Genomic DNA, 19,706 nt, shown 5'->3' on the forward strand with positions numbered 1-19,706 from the left:
AAGGACATATGAGTCAATTCCACCGACACAGGCAGCCCTTAAAGAACATGTCAAGCGTGCAGCCTATCAGGCAGGAATTATCTGGGCTCAAGCAATGGACCCTCAGCCAGACATAAAGTCCCCTGCTGACTATGGATGGACAAAAGATGGAGATTCATGGCAAATTTGTTGGACAACTCTTGCACCAATTGCAGCAAGTTGCCAGGAGTTGACGAAGTGTCCATGCAAGGACTGCAAAGGTAGATGCAAATGCTTCAGATCAGGACTTGTCTGCACATAACTCTGTGGATGTGAATGCTAACAAGCTTTAACAGCAAGAATAAATTTGTGTCAACTTCTAATCACTATTGAAATCAAAATCGGGTCGATAGTAAAGGAAAAGTCAGTAATCGGTCGACTCAGAACTAAACAAGGTCACAATAGGCAAAGTTTGACCTTGACCATGACCTTGACCAACCATCTTGTGCATAACCATAAGAAATTGCCAAGTTTGAGCAAAGTCTAGTGAATAGTCTAGGTTTTATAGGGAAACATCTGTATTTTCTTGGATATTTTAATGGCCATCTTGAAAAATGGTCGCCATATTGGATTTTCAAATGGCCAATCGGCCATATTTGAAGAGTTACCTATAGAGAGTATTCATGCCAACTTTCATGCTTGTATCACAATTTGAAATATTTTTTCACTTACTACTACTATACTACTATATAGGCTACATTTAGGAAAAACGGACTGGAGGGGGTCTTTAAGCTTTGGAATCAGTACGAGTTTGTTTAGCTGAAAGCAAGGTTAAGGTTTATGAGCAATGAACCACTATCATAAGCACACTGGCTGCTTTTCATTATCATATGACCTAATGACCCGTTCGGACCTTTCCCCTTCTGTGCGCTAATGCTGAAATGACAGCAAAGCTGGTTATTATGCTCAATCATGCACAATGCACACACTTACAGTCTATACACTGATTGACTAATACTGCTGCCTCAACGCCCACCCCCTGCCCCCACACACAGTCAGAGAGAGAGAGAGAGAGAGAGAGAGAGAATCAGCATATTTTTAGGTCATGGGCCGTTGCAAACACAATAGAGCCTTCCCTGGCACGGCTGGAGGCTGTAAACACAATGTGTTGTATGCTGGAGGAGACAGTACAGCTGTATGCTGCTGCATCTGGGTAGGGATCGAGTCGAGCAGCACTAACTGTAAAAAGATGTGCTTTTGAGGCTCTCACTGATTAAGCGGAGGATTTATATTTCTATCACACAGATGTAGCCTATGTGCAATAATTCTGAGCAATTGAATAAACTGAATACTGCTTTATTGCTGCTATAAGGAATTTTAATGAATGCTCGGTTATGGGGAAGATTAATTTGTCTACGGAAGCAATTTATCCAAAGTGCTGATGCAAAAACAACAGTCTAACTGCACATCTGTTGCATATTAAGTAGTACGCCTATAGGGTTTTAATATTCATAATGTTGATATGAACTAGACCTATGTCAAAAGCCTATCCCATTTGCATTATTACCAAAATAAAACTATGTAGTTCAGCATGACGTTTATGACATAGTCTCACCTCCAACCACGCAATCGTGCGTCCGTTCCTATAGGCTATTATTACACAAAAAACTATTTTTGAAGGTGCACAAGCATAAACGTAGTTTAGAGTGTCGCCGGCCGGAGGTCTAAACTTTAGACAATATAAGCAGGTCCAGAGAGCGAAAGCTTGAAGCACTTTCATGTGCGTTTTCAAGGCTGTCCATCAATTCAATGCGCAATTGCGCAGCCAAGATTCCCTTTGCGACCAGTGGCAGGAGCGCTGCTGGAAGACTACCGCACGAAACTCAGTTAAAAAAATGCATTTAATATTCAGGCGAGCATATGAATTTCTTGCGACCTAATCGTGGAAGCTGAGTGTGGAGGATGCGTTAGTTGAAGATATATTTCGAGCCTGGGTGAGCATGGCAATGTATTGGACCTATAGATGCTGTAACTGGAACTCACGATGACAATTCGCATCAGGACTGTGGATGCACTCGTCAAAAGTCTGGATATTTGAGCGGCACGCAAGCACCGCACCATGCATGCAGCGGACATAGCTGCTTCCGTGCTGCTTTTGGGGATTATTGTCGTGTCGTTGCTGTCCAACGTGGTGGTGCTGATCTGCTTTCTGTACAACCCGGAGATCCGGAAACAGGTCCCCGGGCTTTTTATTCTCAACCTGACGTTCTGCAACCTGTTGCTAAGCGTGTCCAACATGCCACTAACTCTGGCTGGGCTCATCACCAAGGGCCACGCCGGAGGCAGCGGCTTCTGTCAGATTGTGGGTTTCCTAGACACTTTTCTCACCACGAACTCCATGCTCACCATGGCAGCTCTGAGCGTCGATAGATGGGTGGCGGTGGTGTTCCCGCTCAGCTATCACTCGAGAATACGGCACCGAGATGCGGTGATAGCGCTGGCATACACGTGGATACACTCACTTTGCTTCTCCGTCGTGGCCACCTGCCGCTCCTGGGTCGGGTACCACCAGCTTTACGCGTCCTGCACGCTGTGCCATGTCAGAGCGAACGGCGCCGGGACGCAGTTTATCATTTTCACCGTGGTTTGGCACTCGCTCACTTTCCTCCTCACACTGGTCGTGTTGTGTGTCACGTATCTGAAAGTGCTGAAAGTTGCTAGGTTCCACTGCAAACGCATCGACGTGATCACTATGCAGACGCTGGTGCTGCTCGTGGACATTCACCCCAGGTAAAGAATCATTAAAGTTCATTCAGGCTTTGAATCCATTTGTATATGTTAGGCTATTCCATACTTAAAATGTTTGCACATGCCTGACTCTAGCAAATCCCCATTTCCTGCATCGATGTGTTCATTTCAGCACCACAGCTTTGGTCCAGTGTGTTACGCACGCATGCATTCCTAAGGAACGTTTTTCATTAAGAGTGCCAGCTAGCAGGTTAACTCTTAAATTGCTGGCTCTAACGAAGACTACAGGCTTTATGTGAGTGTGCTGGAGACACAAATATCAATAATGCCAGTCAAGTTGCCTTGCTTACATACAACTCTTACTAGTGCATTCATTTCGAACGTCAAGAGCATGGTGGATGTCCGATGATGGTGATGATGAAGTCCTAGGATTAAACCCAGCAGAGGTTTCTCTCCTTTTGTCTTGTATTCTTTCAAAAAAATGGGCTGTCAACATAGACCCTATAAAAAACTATGGACCGTGACGTCACCCATTCGTTTCTGGACTCACATTTTGAAGCCCTTTTGGAGGTGTTTTGGCCGCTGCCATCTTGGTTCTGGCACGCAGGAACAATTTTTCATTAGGGGGTGCTGCAAGGGAGGGGACAGTCACCATCTTGGTTCTGGCACAGCTCGCGCAAGACGGCACAAGATCAGGGGCCGGTTGCACAAAGCTTAAGTTAAGTTAAGTTAACACTCACGCAACTGATTTTATTTTATGGACACCTTAACTCGGACTCTAAGGGAAATATTAACTTAAGGTGCTTGCTTTGTGCAACCGGCCCCAGCTGTGCGATCACTGGACAGGCGACCTGTCAATCACGCCCAAAATAGTCTTTTCTTCTCCATCATCTATTTTACTCTGAACGGGTGAGTTATAAAAAACTAAGACCACCCCCCCCCCCCCCCTACACTCATGAAATGTGAAATTAGCTATATAGGCCAAAACTACTTCCAGGCTGTAAACCTGTTTAATCCTGTTGTTAAAGTCAAGCATTTAACATGGGGGTGAACGGGGAAAGACTCCCTTTTGGAGCCAGCCTCAAGTGGCCATTCAAGGAACTACAGCTTTTATCACTTCCTCATAGGCTTCATCTGTCCAAGCCCGAACTTGCTGCCTGGCTGTCAACTAATTCAAAATATAAAGCCTACAGTAGGCAACATTTTATGGATCTTCCAGGGACATTCCTCCACATATAGTACGAATTCAAAAGTTGCATGTGAATTTAAAGTGATAGTGATTGTTTATATACATATGCAGCACGTCAGTCCATTACAGTAGTTTCATGAAGGTCAGCGACTGTCCTCCTCATCTAGTCAATTAAACCATTACACTAAACGTTGCATCCCCCCCAATTAACACAATTGATATTTGCATTTTCCAACCTGACTCTCACAGCGAATAGTGCCCAGTGCACCTTTTATTTTTCATCTTACATCCTCTCTCAGTGTCTGCATGGGTTTCATGATGCATGCGTCTGATGGTGCCTCCTGGGTAGATAACAGTACCTGTGTGCTTTGGCAGTGTGCGGCAGAAATGCCTGGACGAACAGAAGCGGAGGAGGCAAAGGGCCACCAAGAAGATCAGCACCTTCATCGGCACCTTTGTGGTGTGCTTCACCCCCTATATCGTCACAAGGTGAGCAGAGATGCACAGCACTTTGTGTGTGGAGGCGAGATGAGCACATGTGAATGCAGGAAGTTGGAGCGGTGGACAACAAATTGGATTCTGCACTGGCTTTTCATCTAGTTTAAATAACAAACTGAGGAGAGTTATTGTTCATTTTCATGTATCTTTTTGTGGATATTAGTGGGGGTATGAGCAGCATTGATTGACTCCCAAATAATGTTGATACATATTTCCAATCCCATCTCACCAGTCACCATCTGCTAATATTTTTAGCTGCTTCCTCAACCTCATCATAATGAGATCCCTTGTTAGTTCTACAAACACCTCCACTCCTTGTTACTGGGACATCACAACTGGGGCAGATGAGCGAGCGAGCGAGAAAGAAAGAAACTAACAAACAAACAAAAGAGAATGAGGATATGTGAATGAATCAGAGACCGTATTGTTGACCCGCATTACTATCATTCCGAATCAGAATTATTTTATTCACCAAGGTATGTTTTCACATACAAAGCAATTGACTTGGTGCGATCGGCGCTCAAGTAACATGTGATAAGAAGAAATATACGAGATATAAGGAAATTAGATAAAAAGATTCACAGATATTAACAAATAAAGATATAGACAGTATTAACTGATATAAACAGACTTGACAACCAGGTGAGGTAGCCTAAAAGTTTGCCGTTTAACAAAATATGTACAAGGTGCATGATAAGTAGCAGCGGTAATAAGCTGTGTCACCAGCTGCTGGAATTGTGACAGGGAAATAGAAAGCACGTCAGAAGTTGTGTGATGGTGAATCTGTGGGGGATGCTAGAGCCAGAGGAAACCAGACTAACGAACAAGCCAAATTGCTGAGAGGACATGCCCCTGTTGTTTTACGTTGTCTTGGCTACTACTAATTGTGTTCACAATGACCAAAACAAGTGTCGGTGACTTCGATCGTATTGTCTTTCTTCTGTCAAATAATTGGAATCAACAAGGAATCCAAAAGCAGCACAAATGATATAACCATGAGTTCACATCCCCCAACAGGGCGATGGCATTTCAGTGAAGTGAAATACTGTATTGACATTTTCAACATATTGTAGGACTTGGGGGGTTTCATTTTCTTTGATGTTTTCCACTCCAGTGACACTGATCTATGAAGTGGCCCAACTGCTGATTTTTGATTATGGTATGTATGCCTCTTTCAGAATTGTAGAGCTCTTCTGCCCAGGGCCCATAAGCCCTCACTGGGGTGTGCTGTCCAAATGTTTGGCCTACAGCAAGGCAGCCAGCGACCCGTTTGTCTACTCCCTCCTGCGGCACCAGTACATGAAGACCTGCTGCCACCTGGCTAACAAGGTTCTGAAGAGGAGCCCGCTCAACTCCTCCTCCCGCAGGGTGGAGAACGGTGCGGGGAGGAGCGAGCTCAACTCCACCGCCAACGCCAACACCAACACCAACACCAACACCCAACCACCGGTCAACAAGCCATTGGTCCCGTGAAGGTCACCAGTCCTCTTGTAGAGACTCTGAGGTATCATACTGAGCTGCAGGCATCTTGGATTCAAACTGAAATCTTAGGTTGGAGTTAAACACCCAACATGATACTTATGAAGAGAATAGGGGACACACAAGTAACTTAAATTATTGTCATTTTGAGCGTATGGGGTTTATAATGTTGTAATGGTTTTCCAGTGGACTGACCCGTCAGTGATGGTGTAACATCAGACTGAACGGAGCTGTTACTGTATTACTGTATTGTATAGGGCTGGGTATCACTGATTTCCCGATTCGATACGATTCCGATACACAAGGTCCTGATTCGATTCGATACGATTGATTGGATATCGATATTTCAGTTACACAATACCAATTTTGCTTGGATATGAAAGATATTCTCAAATAACTAATGGTGTAAATTGTACAAAGAACGCTATTATTTTTTAGTATTCGCTAGTATTGTAGCATATTGGTAGATTTTTGTCAAATAGCCTGTGTAACTTGAAAATCAAGATAATTTGGTAACTAATTTGTTAGCAGTATCATTTAATGTAATAAGTTTTACTTCCCACCCAGACTGAATGGTCAAATGTTGATGAACATTACATTACCTCTGACTTCAATAATCATTTTGCAAGTTACTGTAGATATAAATTCAAGGTATCATATGTTTGGTAAGAGTGGATTGATTTTGACAGTACAATCACGTATGCACAGCAGTAGGCCAGGACCGTTAGTGGTGATGGTTTCATTGAAACTCCAATGTAGCTTCAAGGCATGAGCCCTAAAGTGCCTTTGAGACGGTGAACTAACTGAAATCAAAACACAACAGACTGCTGCACAGCAGAGGAACCTTTTCAAATAGTCAAAGTAAAATAATAATGATTTATAGTAATGTGGTTAAGTATAATGACGGCGCCTGATAGTAGCTTGGCCGCATTGTTGGAGATTATTACATTATTATTATATTATTATTATTATTATGACTTCAGCCGAGGAGATTATTGTTTTTTCAGTGGCGTTTTGCCTGTTTGTTAGCAGGATTACAGAAAAACTACTGGGCTGATTTCCCTCATACTTCATGGAAGGGTGTAGCATGGGCCAAGGAAGAACCTGTCACACTTTGGAGCGGATCCGATCCGACACAGAATTTGCATAATAATATCATAGCAGACTGGACTATTGGCCTTGGCGGAGTGCCCTTCTAGTTAGATGTTTTTTTTTACTACCACGTTGTACTGTTGCACCACTCAAAACAGGGTAGTTCACTATTTGAATGTGATATAGCAGCTATTCAGTGATGACGAGTAATACACCTTCCATTTCATTTCACATGAGTAGCAGTGTGACCTCTGAGGTTGTAGAGAAAATATTCACGTTGACAATGTTGGCAATCCGAGTGTTGTGTTTTACTTTGCTGTGAGAGTACTTTGAGGAGCATAAAATCTATTTATTTTTTGGTCTAAACTGTGTTTGATTTTTGCAAAGTACATTTGTGATTACCGTATATTGCAATAAATGCTGTGCATTTTGACATTTTGAAAGTCTCACCAAGTCTTTCCTGTGCCAACTTACTACACTTTTAACCAGGCCTTTGTGTATACTGTACCACTGACTATGATAATGCCAAAAACAAAATGCAAATGTAGGCCGTCAAATTTGACTTGCACTTTTAAACAAAAGGCAAATCTGACAACTCTTACCATCTGTATTCTCCCACAGCGACGACGTAAAAGAGAGGGAATAATTCATTTGAGAGATAATTTAAGATGCGTTCCACCCACCTTTGCCCCTGCTGATATGGCAGCTGAACATTTATTTCCTCCAGCTCAGACACTTTCTATCCAAACAGAATCAGCGTGGAGAGTTGAAAGGCCTTCATAATTCATAATTGCAGGTCTGTTAGAAGAAGTGAGAAAAGAAGATAGATAAATAGGTAGTATCTGCATCTCTTTACCAAGCAGGCAGCTGTGACAGTACTGAGGCATTCTGGGCATTGGCACCTCCTCCATTTTCCTCCCTCCTTCCACTCTCCTTCCTCGGAACCCGTTCTCCAACAACCTGCTCTCTGGTAAACCTTCGACCTCCCTGGAGCAAATACCCATCTAGAGCCAAAATATGAACCAAACAGGAAAATGCAACTTGTCAAAGCTGTCTCACATGAGTGACGGATTTCACAATTCACCACAAGGCAAAAACTGCATGACGCCATATCGTATTCAATAATGCATGACCACGACCGCGGGCGATTCGTAGAAAGTGCTTGGAAAGTTTGGATCTCCAGTCAGTCCATATAATAGCTCATCTCCCAGCGAGACTCAGTGAGTGGGCGAGAGGCAGACACAATCCTGCCACACGGAATGCTGTGTGCAGCGCGTGTGATTAAGCTACCGTGCGTGGGAGGAGGAAGAAAGAGCAGGGAGGAGAGGAGAACAGAACACTGCCTGACTTCACACCGCCTCCAGCTCGGGGATGCAATGGATCTCCCAATTAGACGAGGTGAAAGTGGTCTCCGTACAACGCCATGAAAGACTCCTACTGTATGAAGTGAGATGTCTCGCAGGAGATCCCGGAAGTTGTTGCAACAGCTGTATGGGAAGCTTTAGATGTAGGGGGAAATGTCAATTACACCTCATACTGTGAATCGCCATGTACTTGAAGGGATTCCATATATGCCATGTCTCTTGAATATATATATATATATATACAGTAGCCTACAGCCCCACAGTCATGGTGCAGCCACTACCTCCACACACACTGTCATCTGAACTTATTGTCAACCTACAGCACATCATGTCAAGCACTGCTTTGGGGCCAACTGGAAACATGCAGACATCTGCACATAAACAACACTAAGGTTCAGATGCAACGCCTTCACCATCCATGTAGGGATACAGTATATCATACAGAAAACAATACAATCTGGGTGTCCTCTTAAATAGTAAGTACTGTGTCCATGTAGTCGGTCGATAGATAGATAGATAGATACATGTAGATAGATAGATAGATAGATAGATACATGTAGATAGATAGATAGACTAGTTACTTTCATTTGAAAGTAATAAGTTACTTTACAATATTACTGTCTGTGTAGAGTAACTCATTACTTATTACACTACTTTTGCATTACTTTCACTGTAATAACAGCAGTAGCAGAATGACATCGCCGCCCCGGAACCATCCCAAAAAATAATTTAAACCGCCTTGTAGTCAGTGTAAACAATCCAAAATTCTAAATGTGATCCTTTTTCTTTGTGATTGTCATCTATAGTGGTTATTTGTATAAAACACTTTAGGAATTTCTTTTAAATATGTGCTTTGATTAAAGAAATGTAACTCAATTTGTAACTTGAGTTACTTGACAAAGTAACTGGTATAATATTACTGAAATCCTATAATAAGTTATATTACTGAGTTACTGCTAAAAGTAATATATTACATGCAATATGTTACTTTTGTAATGAGTTACCCCAACACTGATAGACAGACAGATAGACAGATACATAAGATAGATTTTTGTCAAATTTTTGTATTGCAATATATTGAATTTCAATATTTTGTGTCCTCCCTTACAGAGATAAGGACGCTAATCATTTAAGTATTCCTGTCCACTCCACACACGCACAAATAGACACACACACACACACCACCCCACCCCCATCCTCATCCATCCATGCGAAGCCTTCCTACAGCACGGAGCGGGAAGAACAGCCTCACACGCTGGTCCATAGCTCTGCCAGTGGAACAGCACTGGCCCCTGGCAGAAGATGTGAATCATCAGGATGTTGGGTCCAGATGCAATGTCATGATATTCCCACTGCCCTAAAGCAAACAGCACACAGCATGTATAAAAAGACTCTGTTCCTATGGAGGATCACTGTGGTTGATCTTTTCTGTTTTTGTTGACTGTAAAATATATGTTTTGCCATTTGCAGCAGCGTTCAGAGAGAATATTGTTGCCGTCAGGTGAAAACCTTGTATCTCCAAAATGTAAACCGTTTCATGAGTTTAGCTTGAGCACCGTGCATTTCTGCAATTATTTCAGGGTTTCATTAGCACCAGGGGTCATAGAATTCCCTTCATTCTATAGAATAAATCAGCTGTAGCGTCACATGAAAATCAACTAAATGAGTTACGAGGTTTTCACATGACAACAGTGATATGCAGTAGTGGGAATTATTATTTGTTTATGTTTGTATCTTGTATTAATATTTAAGTCCACCATAAGGACAATATCTGCTCCACATGTCCATAGCTAAAATGTCACACAAATATTCGGGTAAGACTGTTGTGTTGCTGCAGCCATCTGTTCAACTGATAAACAGTGTGTGTGTGTGTGTGTGTGTGTGTGTGTGTGTGTGTGTGTGTGCGTGCATCGTTACACATCCTGACTTTTCCCACTCTCCGTGCAAGCTCCAATCAAGAGTGCTTGCTCGCTCTTCTGTAATAGAAAATCTTGCAGGCCATGTCTACATTAGGCCGTTTTGCACTTTGTTTTCATCTATTGTCTACAATACCTCTTATTGTTTTGAGTGTTAAACACAAAGACTCCGGTCTCCAGCGGCCGAGCCTGTCTTCGTCATCAAAATCCGGGTTGGAATGTTACTGTCGACGTGGAATTTTGAAACGATGCAACAACTAACCTACTTGTACAGCAGGTGGCGGTAAGCACCTTGAAGCTGTCAGCGACCCGCCGAAAACTGAGAGAAGAAGAAAGTGTGTCGCACTGTTGACACACTTTTGGTGCAAGTTGAGAGAAGTGCCATTTTGACTGACGTTACACCGTTTCAACATAGATAACCAGCTTCTGACTTTGTTATTTGTGATTCAAAGCATTATGGTGGCACAGCGTCGTGTTCTTCTTCTCCATCTTTGCCTTGGCCGTAGGCGTAGTTGCTGCCCTCTCGATGTGGACTCCAGTACTACACATTGAGGCACGTGCATGCCCAGTGTAAGTCACACAGCATGCGTCTCGCAGGAGCTATTATGAACGGAGCCTGCTCTAGTGTAGACTGGGAAGGCATGCAAACGCGGTAATGAAGATGTAGCCTCAATACTAACATTTCACCAGGCCTGTCCATTCAACCACCACATTGTTCCTGATTCAAAATAATAAAGGCACATAAGAACTTAATTCAGCTTGGCCTTTGGGTCTATTCACCTTATGTAGACCCGCCCACTTGGCCCGTTTGTGTTACGACTTTCTGTTCAAAACGCCGACTGTTTTACCTGCTGCTCAAACCAGAGATCGTCTCTCTGGTCAAAGCTAGTGACTCACTGGAAGCAGGATACACAGGAAGTGTGAACACAATCGCATCCGATTGTGTTCACACTTCCTGTTAGTCTCTCAAGCCAGACTGTCTCTTCCACATAAGGTGAATACATTGACTGTATATACAGTAGCTAGGATTCACCTTTCCATGGAATTGCTTCCAATTATTCAGCAGATGGTGTAAAAAGACTGGAAATGCATAGGCTACTGTACAGTATGTGATGTTCATAATGTTCTGCTCTGGTGCTCTTTGAATGTCTACATCACAGCTATGACCGTGGTTTATGTGCAAAGCTGCGCGTCTTCCTCAAATGACAGTACAGTATGTTTATGTTCGAGTGACTATTCTCACTGTTATCTCTCTACATTTCTGATATTCTGATGTACAGATGAATGCAACGCAAAAGGGAAAGAAATTCAAGAGAGGACTCTATTTACCAGAAGCAAATGATACAAAGCTCCTTATACACCTGCAGTACATAGCACTTCTCAGTGACACTTCTGCCCCGAGAAGCAAGACACTCGTAGCTGCAGCTTCACATGTCTGAGTCACTCCCACAGGTGAGTAATGGTGCCATGATTCAAACTTTACATGTCTGAGTCACTCCCACAGGTGAGTGATGGTGCCCTGAATCAAACTTTACATGTCTGAGTCACTCCCACAGGTGAGTGATGGTGCCCTGAATCAAACTTTACATGTCTGAGTCACTCCCACAGGTGAGTAATGGTGCCCTGAATCAAACGTTACATGTCTGAGTCACTCCCACAGGTGAGTGATGGTGCCCTGAATCAAACTTTACATGTCTGAGTCACTCCCACAGGTGAGTAATGGTGCCCTGAATCAAACTTTACATGTCTGAGTCACTCCCACAGGTGAGTGATGGTGCCCTGAATCAAACTTTACATGTCTGAGTCACTCCCACAGGTGAGTAATGGTGCCCTGAATCAAACTTTACATGTCTGAGTCACTCCCACAGGTGAGTAATGGTGCCCTGAATCAAACTTTACATGTCTGAGTCACTCCCACAGGTGAGTACTGGTGCCCTGAATCAAACAACAACAGAACTATGTGGAGGAGGTCATTCTAAGACACCCTGTGTTCAAAAATAGACCAGAGGGGGTGTTAGAGAAAATATAAGTTCCATGGGCCTTTCCTGGTCAGTACTAGCCCACTGACCAGGAAAGGCCCATGGAACTTATATTTTCTCTAACAGGGGGGAATCAAAATTCAAGAGAAGTCTGCAGGTATAGGTCTACTTCAGGTGTATCGAGAAAAGTTGTCATTTGCACGCTAATGCTGAGTCAATTGACATCAGAACGCTTGTCATACAAGCTCTGTTGAGCACTCTTGTGTATTCTTAAAACACTTGGATACCCTGCATGACCACCTACACACACCTAGTGAGGAAGTGACAGTGCTTTGGTGACCAACTACAACAGCTGCTCTGAGAGCTGTGCTAACAGTTACTGAGACTGAGTCAGACTTATTTCCAACCATCTGTTTATCCATCAGGAGATACAATAACAGGAGAAAGTCCAGTGAGATTTATGATCTGGATGTACAACAGATGGCTTTCAGCGGATGTGCCCAGAAATAAAACTTGATCGGTCTAAAATAATTAAAATACCATTAGATCGTTTTGAAGGAATATGTTGTGCTGGAAGGAATAGGACGAATCAGCGTGATGCCACTTGCCACCCAGAAATGCGGAACCCCGCGGCAGTTAATACTATGAGTTGTGCCAAACAAACGTTAATATCTCAAAAACTATATCACATCGCTTATATTTTGACATTCTGAGTGAGAGCAGAAGTAGCTCAAGAGTTTGATGTATAATATAATGCATGTCGTGTTAAAGTTGTGTGAACTGTCGCAGTTTTTAAAATGTAAACAAAGTTAACTGGCTAGAGTCAGCCACTCAAGCCTCGCACCACTCGGGCTCCATAGGGTTCCATTGCCGTTGCCACCCAGTGACGCGGTTTGTTTACCAAAATGCTGCTCGGCTGATCCCTCGTATAAGAGAGCAGCCTATAAAGCGTTTTCTTCCTCTCACAATATAGGTTTAGGTTAGTTGTAAGGAATAATAGCCTAGCTAATACAGTAAGGACAAGTCTTTGTAGAGTCTGTCAGATAAGGTTATGCTGTAGCATGCATACAGAAGGACGAATAAAATATTTTGGTTAGTGCATCAGCAAACTAAACTGGTTTGGTTAGATAGCAAACAAAATCAGCTGGTCCTGAGATCAATCCTTTTAACCCATTGATACCTGATGCAGCATTTGCGTGTATATCCCTCATTTGTGTGCGTATCCCTTTAAGACCGTGAACCGCGTTAACGCGGTTCACGGTCTTAAAGCGATACACACACATATGCTGCATCAGGTATCAATGGGTTAAAATGTGGTGCGCCTAAAAACAAACTGAGAACGCACTGCTCCAAGGAACAGCTCGTGTGTGTAGTACGAAGAGAGCTTGTTTCGGATGTTTTAAGTAAGAATCTTAATCGACTGTTACCGTAGCAACCCAGAGCTGCTACTGACACCAAGGTTAATTAGTCAGTCAAATGCAGTGTTTTCTGACCATGTCTCTGGTTAGCATGCTGCCCGTGTGTCCAGTCCTGCCCAGTATACAAGGCACATATTCAGACAGCTGCACGCAGACTCTTTACTCACATTCAAATGCATTGATTTCACTCATTGACAGATTATCTTCAGTGAAACCCCTTTTTTTTAAACCAGCATTCATGAGATGTTTTCATGTGCTTGGCTTTATTGTGATATGGCAATAATTGCATTAATCAGTATTGCGGTGGTACTTTAAATGTCCACAATAATACCTTGCTTAATATTAGGGCTGTGAATCTTCACTGGCCTCACGATTCGATTCGATTACGATTCAGAGGGCTACGATTCGATTCGAGTACGATTATCGATGCATCTCGATGCATCTTAAATCGATGCATCACTTTTTTCCGCAATACATGATTTATTTTTTCTCACTTTATTTTTTCTCACTGTGTGGCTACTTTTAAAATAAAAGTGCATTTGGAATTGCATTGTATTATGATCCATAATTAAAATAAACAACTGCATGTACTTCCATTATATATATATATATATATATTTTTTTTTAATAATCGATTTTTGACATTTGTGAATCGATGCAGAATCGTGCACGTCCGCATCGCGATGCATCTTATAATCGATTATTTTTGACACCCCTACTTATATATATATATATATATATATATATATACATACATACATATCTCACAACAATTTATTGCTATACAATGGTACAGGTGTACTAGCTCATATCAAAGAAAAATGAATGCTGAAGACATATTATGTATGTATCTTTGGCTTGTGTCATTTTGCCACAAATCCCTCTGATAAGACAACCTAGACCAAAACACCAACGGCCACGAGCTATGAAAGGCCTCTAAAAGGCATTTCACCTTTTTCATTACCTGGCTGTCAGCTGCAGTGAAGGTTGCGTGAGATATAAATGTGCCAAAACAGTCCACTCTGTCACACGGTACCAAAAGAAATCCCATCAGATAATAATTGAGACCAAAGAGGGGCCCATCTAAAGTGACACATGGAGGACATCTCTCTTTTTCTAGGTGAGATACAGCACTGAGAAGGTTAAAGGTCACACGGAACTGAAGGCACCACTCAGGGTTGTACAGAATCTTCGCAGAGAGTATATTCACGGTTTGGATGTCTGACCCTGGGAAGAAAACCTGAACATCCACTGGTGCTGGCAGTGGCATACTGACCTATCGTGGAAGGAGAGAGTGACGTGTGAATGCAACAGGATGTGAGTCATGACCGTACCTCACTGACCATATGTGTCTTCATCCAGCCTACGTCCGTCCACTCGATCGATAGCCACAACAACGAATACCCACCACCACGGAGGGAATCTAAAAAGGGAGACATGTACGGAGATCGTCACTAGAGAAAATGGTAGAGAGGGATTGGGAATCTATCAGGATAGAGAAAACAAAAGTGATCCACACAATCATTGTTTCAGCCGGCTAAGAGCCCACGGCTTAGGGGAAATCCATCAAGCCATTAATTAGGACTAGACTTCAGCAGTGAAAAGATCTGGAGACAGTGGAGGCTCTTTCAGGAGAACCATGGTTACACATGAATGAGCCTCGCTCACAGAGGTCAAAGAACATGCCGGCCGATTATTATTATATAATTATTGTCAAGTGAAAACACTTGATAACAATGACAAGCTGACGGTCAGATCCGCTGACGTCATTTGTGAGCTCTCATTGGTTAGTTTAACTGTCAGTCGTCTTAAGCCGTGATGTCGCGGTCACGTCATTCAGGAGCAGTCATTGGTTCATTTAACTGTGAAATCGTATAGCCACCATTTCTGGCTGCGCGTCGACAGCGTTTGTCAGCGTCTTTTCGGAGTGGAAATGAGTTCAAATGACTGTAGATTTGCTAATGACGTCTGGCTGGCATATCAGGCAGAATGGCTTGCCATTACATTCAACAAGAAAATAGAAAATGTCCCACTCTTCTAAAAAGAGTTCCGTGTTCGTCTATTTACCCTGCCATTTTTAGAGCGAACTTGCCTTGAATCCTGTTGTGCTCGCTCGGATCGGTTTGACCCGGGAAGACAAGAAAGTGGAACATAAATGGGGAACATAAATGTCAGAACACTCTACAGCAAAATAATAATAACAATAATTTTCTTTTTTCCATTTCCAAGGTGACTGGTTAGGGTTAGCTGACCCTTTACATATCAGGCAGGAAGACTTGCCATTACATTCAACAACAACAAATATATATATAAAAGCTCCCACTCTTCTAAAAATGTCCGGTGTTTGTCTTTTACCCTGCCATTTTTAGAGCGAAAATGTCAGAACAGTCAACAGCAAAATCATACAATAATTTACTTTTGTCCATTTCCAAGGTACTGTATGATTGGTTTGAAGTGATTGGCTCTCACTCTCACACTGAAACAGTACAGAAGCATGGCCTGTAACAATATGTGTTAAACACACACACACGCACACACACACGCAGGCACGCACACGCACGCACACGCACGCACACGCACGCACACACATGAATTGAAGAGCTCAGGTTAGCCACCGCTGCCCTAGACTAAAATGAAGCCAAAGTAGTTTGATAGATCAGAGAAACAGGCTATTTAGACGTTTTACGGTACACCACTGAGTCCCTTTCCCATCGCTCTTAAAAACACCATCTGCAAATGTAATGCCTACGGCATATTTGCGGCACATTTAAGACCTTAATTTCCATGATTTTGATTTAAGACATTTTAAGGAACCGTGGGAACCCTGAGTGTATACTATGTAGGGGAGAGAGAGAGAGAGAGAGAGAGAGAGAGAGAGAGAGAGAGAGAGAGAGATAGGGAGGGAGAGAGATAACGGGGGGTGGCGTGACATTCAACCTGACAGAAGGGAACCATTGCCTGCTGCAAACTACAGCGGCTGCGCATCCATTTCCACTGGTTGACTTGGTTGACTGGCCACATTTCTTACTAATAGGGAGAGAGAGGGGGGGGGGGTGAAGATGTGTGGCTTAGTGGGTAAGTGAAGATGGTACATTCTGATCTGATTTTAAGGCTGCAGATAGTTATCGGTTGTGGATTTCATAGCTGATGTTATGGTAATGTAAAACAGATTATCACAAATGTCATCCAACGGTGTATCTAGTTGCCTACTGACTGCGTACATGACTTTTCTACCCCCCCCCCCCTCTACAGTCAGTGAGGAATCTACATATTTTACAATTATTGTTCTGTACATGGAACAACGCGACTAACTCTGATTGGTATTATCTGATTGTGATAACTGCCTGCCACCCTATGGACCAATTAAATGTCAAAATTTGAATGCAAAAGTTACTTAATCAAAAAAGTTTTAATCCCCGCCCGGCATGAGTCACACACAGCAGCAGGATGTTGAGCTGCTATCATTCCCCAGACAGTTCAATGTGATTACTATTAGAATCAGAGGCATGCGTCACATTGATTTGGAGATGAATCATAGCACCTTAGCTCAAATGATAGATCCAGATTAACAATGACAGACACTCACGCACATGCGCACGCACATGCGCGCACGCGCGCGTGCACACACACACACACACACACACACACACACACACACACACACACACACACACACACACACACACACACACACACACACACACACACACACACACACACACACACACACACACACACACACACACACACACACAGCGTTGATAGGCCTCGGCGTCCAAGGCTATACAGTAGCCCCGAATAGGCAGACAAACAAATTAATGCAAATGTCTAGATCAGTCATGGCAACACATAACCTTGAAAGATGCGTATACGTGGAGAAGGATTTGGGTCTTTGCAGGGCACAACGGCATGGAGAATAGAAGGCATAACAATCTCTACTTCTACTTCTACTTTGGTTTCTCAAAACAGGTTGATTAGATTAAATGACTGACTGTGGCGCTTGTAAACAGCGTTCCCACACCCTCTTAAACATAGCATTCAATGACTTTTTAAGGACTTTCCAGACCTAATTCATCAAATTCAAGGACCCAACATGGCATGGTATGAGACAATCAAGGTTAATTACTGTTACAACACTGAGACATTTTACAATGAGAACTAGCAGGCTTTACAGAAACTCACAGACAACAATTAAAAAGAGACATAGGCTTAATGTGTGAACAATTCTCAACTCAACTGACCTGTTAAAAAAAATAAAAAGAAATGCAATTTCTATTCTTGTACAAAATATAAATTCAAGCACTTTCCCCATCTATTTCCCCCAAAATTTGGCCCTTGAAAACTTTCCTGTAGTTGTGGAATGTGTGTGTGTGTGTGTGTGTGTGTGTGTGTGTGTGTGTGTGTGTGTGTGTGTGTGTGTGTGTGTGTGTGTGTGTGTGTGTGTGTGTGTGTGTGTGTGTGTGTGTGTGTGTGTGTGTGTGTGCGTGTTGAGGCGACGCAACTACACGCGACGTCGTAGGCCTAGAAAGATTGTAAACAACAATGGCCGCGAAGGCGGCAACATTATTTATTTTCAGATGTGGAAAAGAACAAACGACATACCTTTTGTTCGAGAAGATGGCCTGCTCTTCCTTCTTCCTCCTACCGGATTCAGCAGCAGAGCTGCCAAAAAACGCAAAGAAGAAGAAGAAGATTCAGGAGCTATTCAGCTAGCGTTAGCTCCCTTGGCAGTGATGTCTGATGAGCATGGCTTGGAAGTATGGAAGGAGAACAACATTACCCGCACCCGTCGCTGTGTCTCCTCTTTGTGGTACCCATGGGCCATGGAGGACCACCTCGGAATGTGCACCACTGGAAGTGGTCCCAACTCCCCCAAGTATTGACAGTCGTCCCAAGTCAAGTGGACGGTTCGTAAAGATGAGCGGAAGCCGGATGGTCCCAGAACAACAGCTAATTGTTACTTACTGGAAAGAGGTAAGAAGTTAATTGCCTAAGATGACACATAGCTTAAAACTTTCGGCTTGGTTTTCAGTTATGCTGGAGGTTAGCTTAGCTTCGCTATTAATGTTGAGGTTTTGTACTTTGCCAGCAATGTCTAATTTGTGTGAACCAAGGTGATGTGAAACCGGAAATGTATATTATGTTACATGTTGGTCAATTTGCATATGCTAATTAGCACAATCAGCATTAATTGGCATAATCACTTATGAATATTTCACCAACTGCTTGACATTTTCAAAATGGTTGTTTAAACCAGAAGTAGTTTAACCAAAGACGATGGGATTTCAAGCAAGACGAACCAACTCATGGCTTTCCACGGCCACGGCCACTAAGAGATTTTCGGCAGGTCTGAGTCTATTGGAGTCAATGGGAAAAGTCAACGTGATCTCAGATTATGACAGATCCCTTAGCCCCTATATTCATTCAAGTAAATATTCGGCTCATTCTCCGAAGCCACATATCTTCTGAATATTCTGACACTAAAATTGCATTTTTCAGACACACAGATCAGGAGAAAACTAAACTTGTTCAAGACCTGTCTCTATCTCAGCAACACACTCTCATGAGATTTGGCAACAGGAACTTATGTTAGCGGCCAGGGAGCGATTAGCTAAAGCTAAATATAAAGTTTGTTGATGCTTCAGCACACGAATCAGCGTTGGAAAAAATATGCGTGGTGCTGCGAACAGCGAGAGACAATCATTTTTTGATCCCGTTTGAATTGTGCCACGAAGTAGCCAACACATCATCACACGTGATGTTTGTCAATTTAAAAGATAACTTTGCAAGTCATGAAAGATGCAGTTTGTCGTCAAACTGAAATGTAACGCTTAGTTTTGTATGAAGCCGCTCAAAGAATTATGACTTTTCCTCTCTATTATGTAAGTCATTGTGTGTATAATTTCGATGAAACATTTATATGGGAAAATGGTCTATGTACGGCGATGTTGAATCTCTCCATATTGCCGGAGCAAAATGAACCACAGGGTGCCAATTGCTGGGCCTCTCTCTGTCGTGCAATCAAATGTGATGGCAGGATGAGTTGCTTCTAGCTGGAATTGAAG

The 19,706-nt window shown here is 42.8% G+C and overlaps 1 protein-coding gene across 1 annotated transcript; it reads left to right on the forward strand.

The window, feature by feature from the left end:
* Positions 1-2,077: 2,077 nt before the first annotated feature.
* On the forward strand, positions 2,078-5,866 carry LOC310771655 (G-protein coupled receptor 26-like; the record flags this gene model as incomplete). The annotated part of the gene is made up of 3 exons (XM_083664215.1): positions 2,078-2,748; positions 4,271-4,384; positions 5,572-5,866. 3 exons carry the CDS (start codon positions 2,078-2,080, stop codon positions 5,864-5,866), a joined length of 1,080 nt encoding a protein of 359 aa, XP_083520341.1.
* Positions 5,867-19,706: the final 13,840 nt, after the last annotated feature.

This window comes from Poromitra crassiceps, assembly GCF_964638095.1.
Source record: "Poromitra crassiceps genome assembly, contig: HAP1_SCAFFOLD_953, whole genome shotgun sequence".
Classification (NCBI taxonomy): Eukaryota; Metazoa; Chordata; class Actinopteri; order Beryciformes; family Melamphaidae; genus Poromitra; species Poromitra crassiceps.